Source organism: Bactrocera oleae, chromosome 2 (genome assembly GCF_042242935.1).
Source record: "Bactrocera oleae isolate idBacOlea1 chromosome 2, idBacOlea1, whole genome shotgun sequence".
Taxonomy (NCBI): Eukaryota; Metazoa; Arthropoda; class Insecta; order Diptera; family Tephritidae; genus Bactrocera; species Bactrocera oleae.
This window is the reverse complement of record NC_091536.1, coordinates 82,206,437-82,216,108: the sequence shown is the minus strand read 5'-3', so window position 1 is coordinate 82,216,108 and position 9,672 is coordinate 82,206,437. Positions and strand designations below refer to the sequence as shown.

At 34.7% G+C, this 9,672-nt stretch overlaps 2 protein-coding genes across 2 annotated transcripts; both read right to left on the bottom strand.

Annotated features, from left to right (window-relative positions):
* Positions 1–854: 854 nt before the first annotated feature.
* On the bottom strand, positions 855–2,270 carry Ama (Amalgam). The gene has a single exon (XM_014243854.3). It carries the CDS (start codon positions 2,101–2,103, stop codon positions 1,114–1,116), a length of 990 nt encoding a protein of 329 aa, XP_014099329.3. The 5' UTR covers positions 2,104–2,270; the 3' UTR covers positions 855–1,113.
* A 5,812-nt stretch (positions 2,271–8,082) lies between these two features.
* On the bottom strand, positions 8,083–9,672 carry LOC106624171 (protein zerknuellt). The gene is made up of 2 exons (XM_014243855.3): positions 9,217–9,672; positions 8,083–9,128 (listed from the first exon to the last, which is right to left on the bottom strand). Exons 1-2 carry the CDS (start codon positions 9,310–9,312, stop codon positions 8,274–8,276), a joined length of 951 nt encoding a protein of 316 aa, XP_014099330.3. The 5' UTR covers positions 9,313–9,672; the 3' UTR covers positions 8,083–8,273.

The following is a 9,672-nucleotide window of genomic DNA, read 5'->3' as shown; positions in this document are numbered from 1 at the left end:
TTTCAAAAAACATACAAACAGGTGACAACTTTTTGAGCTTTAACTTATTTTAAATATTTTGTCTAAACCCTCTTAAGTTTATATACACTTTATTGTGGTTAGTTTGTATGTCAGTTTGAGGAATATTTTTATATAACCGTATCTCTCTCAAAAAATGTAAGCTTTCTTAATAAATTCGACATTCAATTTTAAAACTTTGTGAAAAAGCTTGATGTAATTTCGTTTTACTACACGTTTACGTTGCAATAGACCAGTTTCACTGACTTTCTTCGAAAGAATAAATACAAATTTTATTTTCATATTATGTTACTAAAGTTCTTTACCTTGCCTTACTGCTTCTAAATCTGATTGAGTTTAGTCAGTGCCTACATTGATGTATCGGATTCAAATCCTAAAGTAGTAAACGCTCTCTGTTGGAATTAACATTAAGGTCGCCGTAATACTCACAATATATTATATATAAAAAGTTCTACTAAAAGTTTCTTGAAACCTTTTTTATAACGCTTATTTATCACCATAAGGCATAGAGAACAAGTGTACCAAGTTTCAATGGACTATTTCGATTTGTAATGTAGTTCCGTTTTCCCTAAAATCCCTCTCCATCGCTTTAAGCTGTTCAAAACAAAACTTAGCTAAACTTAACATGGAATCTTTAGCCCTTAATTTGACCTTGAATTATATGCTTTTAATCATTCTTATAATCCGTATAATAATCTCCAAATAATAACCTTGTTCAAATTTACTTATTCTAAAAAACGTTGGCGTACCCTAAAATGGACATGTAAGGCCCCACACTCTATAAAATTATCTCATGCATAGATTTTCAACACAATCTGTAGTTTAAAAAATTCTCATTTAAATGAATATAAAAGCATTAAGCGTGTTTATTATTTATACGAGTGAATCAAATTTAATTGAATAAAATAACTAACAAAGGAGAATGTCAAAAAACGTACAAACAGAGAAACACATAGTCTTTTGTATACAAAAATTCACCAGTCAAATCTGCACAATACATAATAAGATTAAGAATACATCCAGAGCTCCATGCTTGATGCCACTGGGCAAAATTTAAATTTGTAAAAAGTCAAAAAAAAAAGCTTATAACGTCGCTCAAACTGAGGAGGGCACCGGAATTACTGGCTGGAACAGATGTAGACGCGCATCGGCGTGTCCTAATTTGTTGGTGGCATTGCAGTAGTAATCACCAAAGTCGTGCTCGGCAACACTTGCTATACGTAATACCGATGTAGTGGTTGCATGTGACGAAGCCGTATTGGAGACCTCATATTGTGAACTCGATTCCAATTTGGCGCCATTGCGGTGCCAGAAAACTGCCGGCGCCGGATATGCTTGCACATTGCACTCCAATTCAGCGACATGTGATAGCATCTGTGCAACCTTAGGACGTAGTACAGAAATTTGTGGTCGAAATTCTACTTCGATTAGTACCATACGTTCATCGGGTTGTCCTACGCCATTGTCCGCGACACAGTAATAAGCGCCACGATCAAGCTGATGCACCTCTTTGATGCGCAATGTAGGTCCAGCTAGCTTTTGTCCACCGGCTGGCATAATCGCATTACCTTCACGCTTCCAATATATGATTGGTTGTGGAAAACCTTCTGCATAACAGCTAACTTCAAGATTTTGTCCTTCGGTCACCAGTTTGGACTTTGGTGTACGTTCTTCCGATATGATGGGTGGATGTTTGATGGACAAGTTCAATTTCTTTGTGATCTTATCGGTGGCGGACACAATCACTTGACATTCGTAGGGGCCCATGTCACTTGCTTCGATTTTCGTTATCTTCAGCGAGTATGTCGCATTGTCAGCTACGTCGTCTCGTGTTTCGGTAATCGTGTAACGCGGATCACTCAAGCTCAGTATATTTCGCATGGACAATACAACGGATCGTTTCGCCCAGCTAACGGACATACGACCGACATTCTCCACCGTGCAATTGAACTGTACATCTTCGCCAACATTTGCAACAACATCATTGGAGATGTGACTGATCACTGGCTGTTCGGCGTATAATACATTGGGCAGGAGCAGCAAAATAGCTACCAGCATAAATGTTACCGAAACCAATGGCTTCATCTTCAAAAATTCAATTAAGAGAAATAAAAAAAAAGTTGTTTTTCTTATTTTTCACGCTTATATTGTTTTTGTTTTTTTAGTAACACTTGAACTCGCTCATCCACAATGCACGATGCGTTCTTTAACGCTTCCGATTCTTGACTGATCACTGACCGCAACGCGCAACGAAAATGACTGCACCATGACCAGATTGTCGAGCCACTCTTTGTGTCTCTGCTTTGCGCACGCCTCCGTCTCCTGTGCCGTTAATTTGCTGCATACTTCCATTTTGTTTTTGGTTTTTTTTGCATGAGACACAACGCACTATCGCCCGAATTCGTATATATAAATAAACACACAGTTATTGATGTGCCTATACACACATATACCATACATGGTTATGTGTACATATTTACACACATTATATATTCAAAAACTTCCACGCTACGCCTCTGCTTTCCGTGCTGATGCGATGTTTACGTCTAGCCGGTATGCGAAGCCCACTTGTGAGATTGAGTGGCTGAGTATGCCCGCTTTCTTATGTTAAGTGACGCTCTCACACAAGCGCCCAACGGAGCTTGTACCCTCACTGCCTTGTCTTTGTCGTTTTCTTATCAATGAATTTTCTCGCATTCTATTTGTTTCGTCTTTGGTGCAGAGACTGATATTTCGTTAACCAGTTTGTTTTGATTGTCACTTCCTCATGCAGTTTTACTAAGTTTTATGAGTATTTTCAATATGTGTGTAAATAAATATGACTTTGTGTTGCTTTTGTATTTATTTTTGTTGCAATCCAAGACATTTTCTGTTGTCTGAGTAAATTAATTGTAAATTCGTTTCGTTGGTGTTGGTACTCGTCACAATCTTGTTTTTGGTTTTGCATGTAAACATCTCGGACTACTTTTCTGATACATAATCAATTTTCGACTGAACATTCTGAAATTAAAACATTTCTTCTACAGCTTGTTGGATTTCGAACTATTACTATAATATAATACAAGTGTTCTAGGAAACTCTACGTCAAGCAGCGAAGCAGCTTGCTCCTTCTACTGGTATCATGCTAAGTACGTACATATGTATGTATATAGTATATGTATGTATGTATGTATGATGATCATTCGACACACCCATGCGTGAGATTGTGAATACACTTTCATACATACATACATATATGTATATGTATGTACGTACAGCATACTCACCGGAGCTCAAAGAAATGTTAAATAAATGCCAGTCGAATTTTTGGGACGTGCAATCACTATTCATTAAATGATTTATCATCTTCTCAGCTGCACTAAATGAGTGCGCTTCAGGTAGCCTACAGATTCCTCACACACTATGATAGTGAGAACTATCTACTCCAGTAGAGAAAAATATTTATATTATATTTTACTTAAGCGGCACACTTAATGTAAAATTTAAAAAAATCGATATTTCGTATATCGATAGGTTATACCTTTATTAAGTAAGGAAGAATTAAATTCGGGTGTAACCGAAAATATCATACTCTTGCTACTTACCAGGCTCATTGTCAAGAAAACACCTTCAGGTGCAAAACGGCAACCAGAGAATGGCAATTCAAACAATTTTATAAATATACAAATGACTCATACACTGACCGACATATTCGGCATAAGGTTTGTTAGAATAAGGAATATCATTATAGTATATTAGGGTAATTGTGGACCAATTTCACATATTTTCGGCATTAAACAGTAGTACATTCAATATTATACGTTCAGTTAATTTTGCTAAGATATCTTGCATATTGACCGATACATACGGTGTAAAGCCAACTGGAAATTTGAAAATTTTGTATTAGGATTAAGCAATTTTATCTATTTTTGGCATTATCTTATCATATCTCTAACAGAAAAATATGTTCACTGAGTTTTATTAAGGTGCCGCACACACCATCACCAATATATTAAGTCACTGGGATGTTTAAAAATCGTGATATTAGTTATATGGGGTCTAGGACAATTTTTCACCCGTTTAATCTATTTTAGGCAAAAAGATGCACCGTTGTTAGAAAAACACACTCTCTCAATTTTATTACGAAAACTCACATAATTGCCGATATTATATTCTCAGAATTCCTATAATATATCCGATATACCACTGACCGATATTTTCGATAAAAAGTTCGCAATAGGAACTGGTCTCCACATATTCGGTATGTGTTGGCTTGAATATTTGTAGTGCGACTTTGAAATTTTGATATTTGATTTTTTATAGTGGAAAGTGAAAGAATCAGATGTAATTCAAAATTGTGTGTAGGCGTGGTTCTTATCCGATTTTGCCATTCTCGCACTGTGATGTGTATGTATATATTATATGACAGGATAATACCACATACATGTGATCTATTAAATAAAAACCCAAAATAAGCTCAACTGGTTTTGGACATCATTTGCACCGATTTCAGTTCGGTATATTAAATCTGTAAAAATTGTTCTTGTACATCATGAATCTAGATTTACAAGAGCTTATCGAGTGCACAGATATGTTTTCGACATCAAACTAAATTCCTGCAAATAAAAAGCAAACCATCCAATGTATTCGTATACACACATTTCCGTCGGTATATTTTAAATGTAAGTATGTATCGTATGCATTGCTATGAAAAAGCATATCCTTTAGGAAAACATAATAGTTCGTATTTGCTTCGAGTAATGTGCTGGTAGGAACTAAACGAGAAATTTGTAAGTGATAAATTCTTGGTTGTTGTTATCGAAATTATCTCATGGTTTTTTTTATACCCTGTACAGATATGTTAAGTTTTCCACGAAGTTAGTAATACCGAGAAGGAACCTCGAAGACACTATAAAAACTATTAGCGTGACGATATGAGTCTCTCTATATATATGAGAATTAGTTCCGCAGTTTTTAAGATATCGACCTGAAATTTACCACATTCCCCAAAAAGCTGCTCATTTGTCGGAACCACCGATATTGTACCACTATAGAATACAGTTTCCACATAAACTGATTAATCGAAATCAACTTTTTCTTCAAAACTTTTTTATTTCTAAGGAGTATTATACCTTCGATGCAAACGAAGTTAACGTTTTTTCTTTTTTTTATTATATATTTTTATTTCTGTTACTAAATTTCGTTAAACGTTTACCTCGAAGTGAAACTTTTTTGAAATACTTGGCTCAAAATATGAAAATTAAATTGTATAAGAGCAAGCATAGTCAAGGAATTTCGGTTCAAGTAGTAGCAGAGTAGTTTTCTCTTTTCCTGCCGGGTGTGCAAAATAATGTATTTACACATATATGGAATGAGTTAAGCATGTATATATATTCTGGCAGTGGCAGTAGAGTGTAAACGCACTTGGCTTTCAATGCTCAGTACTTGGCTTTTTTCTTTGTCCTTGTTGGAATTGTTCCCAATATATATAATAATTTCATATAAAGTTCTATCAGAGAGCAAATATTTAATAAAATATATGAAGTTAAGCTTACTTTAAGTTTTAAAAGCCATTTATTTGGGTTAAATAAATAACTTAAAACTCTTATATGCTTCTAGATTTTTTTGATAGTCCGAGATTATTAGATTTATAATATACCATACTTTTAAAATATATCACCTGAGCTCAAAGTCAACCGTAAAGAAAGCATTGAGTTCTGTATATTTATTTTTGAGCAGTCTGTAATTCTCCTTAAATATTGTATCTATCCTTCCATCAAGCATTGCTGGCAAGCTATATGAAAATGTCCTTTACACTGCACTGCATCTTCTTTTATACTGAGCTCACTGTTGTCGGTTTATGGTTGGCAGCCGTTTGACTATGATATCCATTTCGTACTCGAAGAGTCTGACCATGGCATGCAACATAGCACAGTCAAAAGCGGATCTGAAACTGAAAATGTCAAATTTTGTAATTTATTACTTAAATCCTGTTTCGCTGCTTTCTGACCCTGAGTAGTGAATGCAATTCTGTGCTTACCCACGGAGCATACGGAACTGTTAGGGTTGAATGTTTGCTGCTGAGTTCATACCAACGCAGTCCTGACTTATTGACTCTTTTATATGGCCTTCATATAACATATGTGTGTATTAAAGGTGATACATACATACAAATGTATATATGCAATTTCGTGAGTATATGTGTTTGTATGAATGACTGTATATGTGCGTATATAAATGAGCATTAGGGTGGTATCTTTTTTAATAACACGGAAAAAACGGTATATTTTATGTGTACGTGGCAAATTCCATGTTTTTCGGAATGTCTCTATTTTCTTACAATTTCAATATTATTAATATAAATTCATAAATTTTCTTTTATAATTTAAGTAAGTAATAAAAAATGCTGGAGAATATTAGTGTAGCTTCCTGCCGCCAGGTCATATAGCTCTTAATCAAAATTAGTTCTCAAGAGAACCATTTGGATTATTTATATTTGACTGACAATACAGAAAAATGGCTATTTTACTAGATATTTTAGTTTTGCGTAAAAACATCATAGAAATTTACACATTTGGTCACTTTCCTGTGAACTATGTTTGGCTGAGCTAGGTATTGAGTAAAGCTCGATAATGCTGTTTTCGAAATAGTTTGAGTAACTTTAGTACACAAGTTCCCAAGTAAAACATCAACTTAAACACTTCAAAATAAAATGCATCTCTTCTCGATTCTTAACTTTACAGATTACTGTTGACAATTATTTTCCTTTCAAAACAACACCTAATAAACTTAATCTACACTGAGAAGGTTATGCAGTGTCACCTATGATTAAGCAAATCTTGCAATATTGATTAGGTAAATAAGTCAAATCATTAGCGTTTAGGAAGTTAGCAAATATATTATTTCGACCAAGATTTCTAACTTCAAAAATTTAAATTTTGTTGTATGGTGTACAAATTCTTTTAATCACATATTTAAATGTCACGTGTACTTCCCGGAAACATTTCTTATTTTCCGCACCAACCATATATCCAATACACGCTCCGCTACGCTTAATATCCGCCAGCAGTTACCTCGCTTGACATACAGATGGCGCGAAATGCGAGTGTTTGCTTAGGCCGGTAGTGTCAATGCTGCTTCCGGAGGAAAACATGATGTTTATGAAATGACTTGGTATAAAATAGTCAATTTGTTTCATGGCTAAGATTATTCACGCGCTTATATCTTCTTTATTAGTTATCTTATTTATTATTCTTGCATTTTTTCCGCTTCTTTTGTATATTTTATTTACTCAAGCACTAATTTAGTTTAACGCAATTGAACGATATGGAAATATACTTAGCTGATTAAAGCGAATCAGATCAGCATTTTTACTCTTTCAACATATATGTGTATATACTATCTTGGTTATTCTAAATGATCATGCAATTCGACTTTGCTAATCTCACAACGTTAACTAAAGTTGTAGGATTATTGACATGCCTTCCGAAAATATGCACACATTTTTTAACGTTGAAATATTGTATAATATAGGACAGTTCCGATACATAAATTTTGACCAACCTAAAAAATAATGAAATAAACAATTTCTCGTACAGCTGCACTATATCTTTTAGATTTTGGATGTTAAAACGTAAAGTTAATTTTTCTATACTGTCACTTTCTTTGCCTTCGATATAAATTTACAAGTATGATTTGAAATTGTCAATTTGAATTCCGTGGTTTATTCGTCTTGGGTCATAATAAAATCATATTATATTGAATCTATTATTATTGTTTTTTTTTTGATTATTTAGTTATACTTGTATATGCATTTTTTTCACAGAGTGTCTTGGTGAAGCGCGCGCCTCAACTAAATTTGAATTTGAAATATTTTCGTTCGAAATAAGCGATAATGTGTCACATTTGATGAGATATATCAGCCGCAAACAGAGACTTATAGACAGTCCAAGAATGCCTTAATAAGATCGCGATTATATATCAAAAAGCTAGAAATATAAGCTATTCGTCACCGAATTTTAAAATTGTATTAAAATTAATAATACACATTTACACTCTTTACATACATACATTTATAGTTTGAGTAAAGAAAGTTAAAATAATTAATATTAACATTCTTACTTATTAAAAATAAATTATTATTACATACATACATACATTATATATTTTATTATGATTAAATAATAATTTGTTTGGTATTTTAGCTAAAAACATAATAAATAGTGTATTATTATTATTTTGTGGTATTCATTATTTCATTATTTCATAATACATAATTAATATTCAATACTCTCTGCCAGTAGCCAGTTTAATGGCTCGCACCACGACAGATTCATTGAGGGCTTCGGTGTAGATATGGATTGAGCTGTTGCAGACCATGCAACAGATATATTTTCGCATAACATCGGTTCTGAAGACACTATTTTGCTCTCTCCTGTACAATCGTCAACACGAGCTCGATTTTGGGTGTTCGGTGGCAACGCTGGATTTGCAACGACTTCATTAGTGGATGTTGACAGTGTCATGCCTGTGCTTTGGTTAAGTTGTTGTAATATTTCTGCCAGATCAGGGGATGGTATCGATGGCGGTATCGCACTTGCTCTTTCCGTATATGTAGTTTGCGTTGTAGGCTTAGCGATATTTGTAGATTTAGCTGGGTTCAATGTGTTTATGTTGCAGGATGTACTTCTGAAGTTTTGCTGTCGTCTTACTGCGGGATCCATGGAGTAAGACATAAGTCGTTGCACTATTCCTCTGTGCGCTAGCTGTTCGCTCAACGTTTGCGAATCTTTTACCGTGAGTCTTTCATTGTAAGGCGAACGTTTTGAATCCTTCTTTTGCTTCATGCGACGATTTTGAAACCATATTTTCACCTGACGCTCACGGAGCGACAAACGCTTGGCGATTTCTATGCGGCGTGTACGATAAAGATATACATTTTTCTGGAACTCACATTCCAACTCCAAAATTTGAGTTCTGGTGAATGCGGTACGTGAGCGTTTCTGTTTGCCTTCTGTGGAGGATGATGTTGGCTGATCTTCTGCTGAGCTTGCTTGATCGTAAGAGTTACTGCTCAATGATTTGTGTTGCATGGAAGTTGTTTGTTTGTTGTTGTTCGCGTGGTAAGTTGCCTGTAATGATAATGCGTTGTCATAAATTATTTGATTAAATATATATAAAATAATTATATATAAAAGGGATCTTGTTGTTTTTACTTACGACATTGTAGAAAGGTATTCCTTTGTGAACTCCTACGTCGATGGAATATATTGGAAATTGTTGCACAGTTGAAGTCATTTCGCTCTTGTAGTTCATATAGTGTTTACTCTGCAGTATCTAAATCGCGTTTAAAGCAACTCTGCAGATTTGCTTGCTTTTATAGCAACGTCTGAGTCTATAGTGGATATCAACCCAATTTTCATGCGCTAGAAGGTTAAACCTTCAATAGAATTTTTGTGTGCATAAAAATGTTACAGAAACGTCGCCTCGACAAGGACACCTGATTTGCGTGTGTACTCCCTAATCGCGGTTGGCACCACTTTGGCGAGTCGCACGCTCCGCCATACAAAACACACAAAACAAAGAGAAAACGTCAGGCGACAGAAACGGAACCACAGGTAAATGAAAATCTCTTTGGTCGCGCTCAAGCTTGACTTAGCAACAAAGTCTCGACTT

What these genes read in the sequence shown, in the direction of transcription:
- Ama (XM_014243854.3), bottom strand. Translation starts at nt 2,103, where the DNA reads ATGAAGCCATTGGTTTCGGTAACATTTATGCTGGTAGCTATTTTGCTG.
- LOC106624171 (XM_014243855.3), bottom strand. Translation starts at nt 9,312, where the DNA reads ATGAACTACAAGAGCGAAATGACTTCAACTGTGCAACAATTTCCAATA. An exon ending in GAATACCTTTCTACAATGTC is followed by an intron (nt 9,129 to 9,216) that starts GTAAGTAAAAAC and finishes TTATCATTACAG; the next exon opens with GCAACTTACCACGCGAACAA.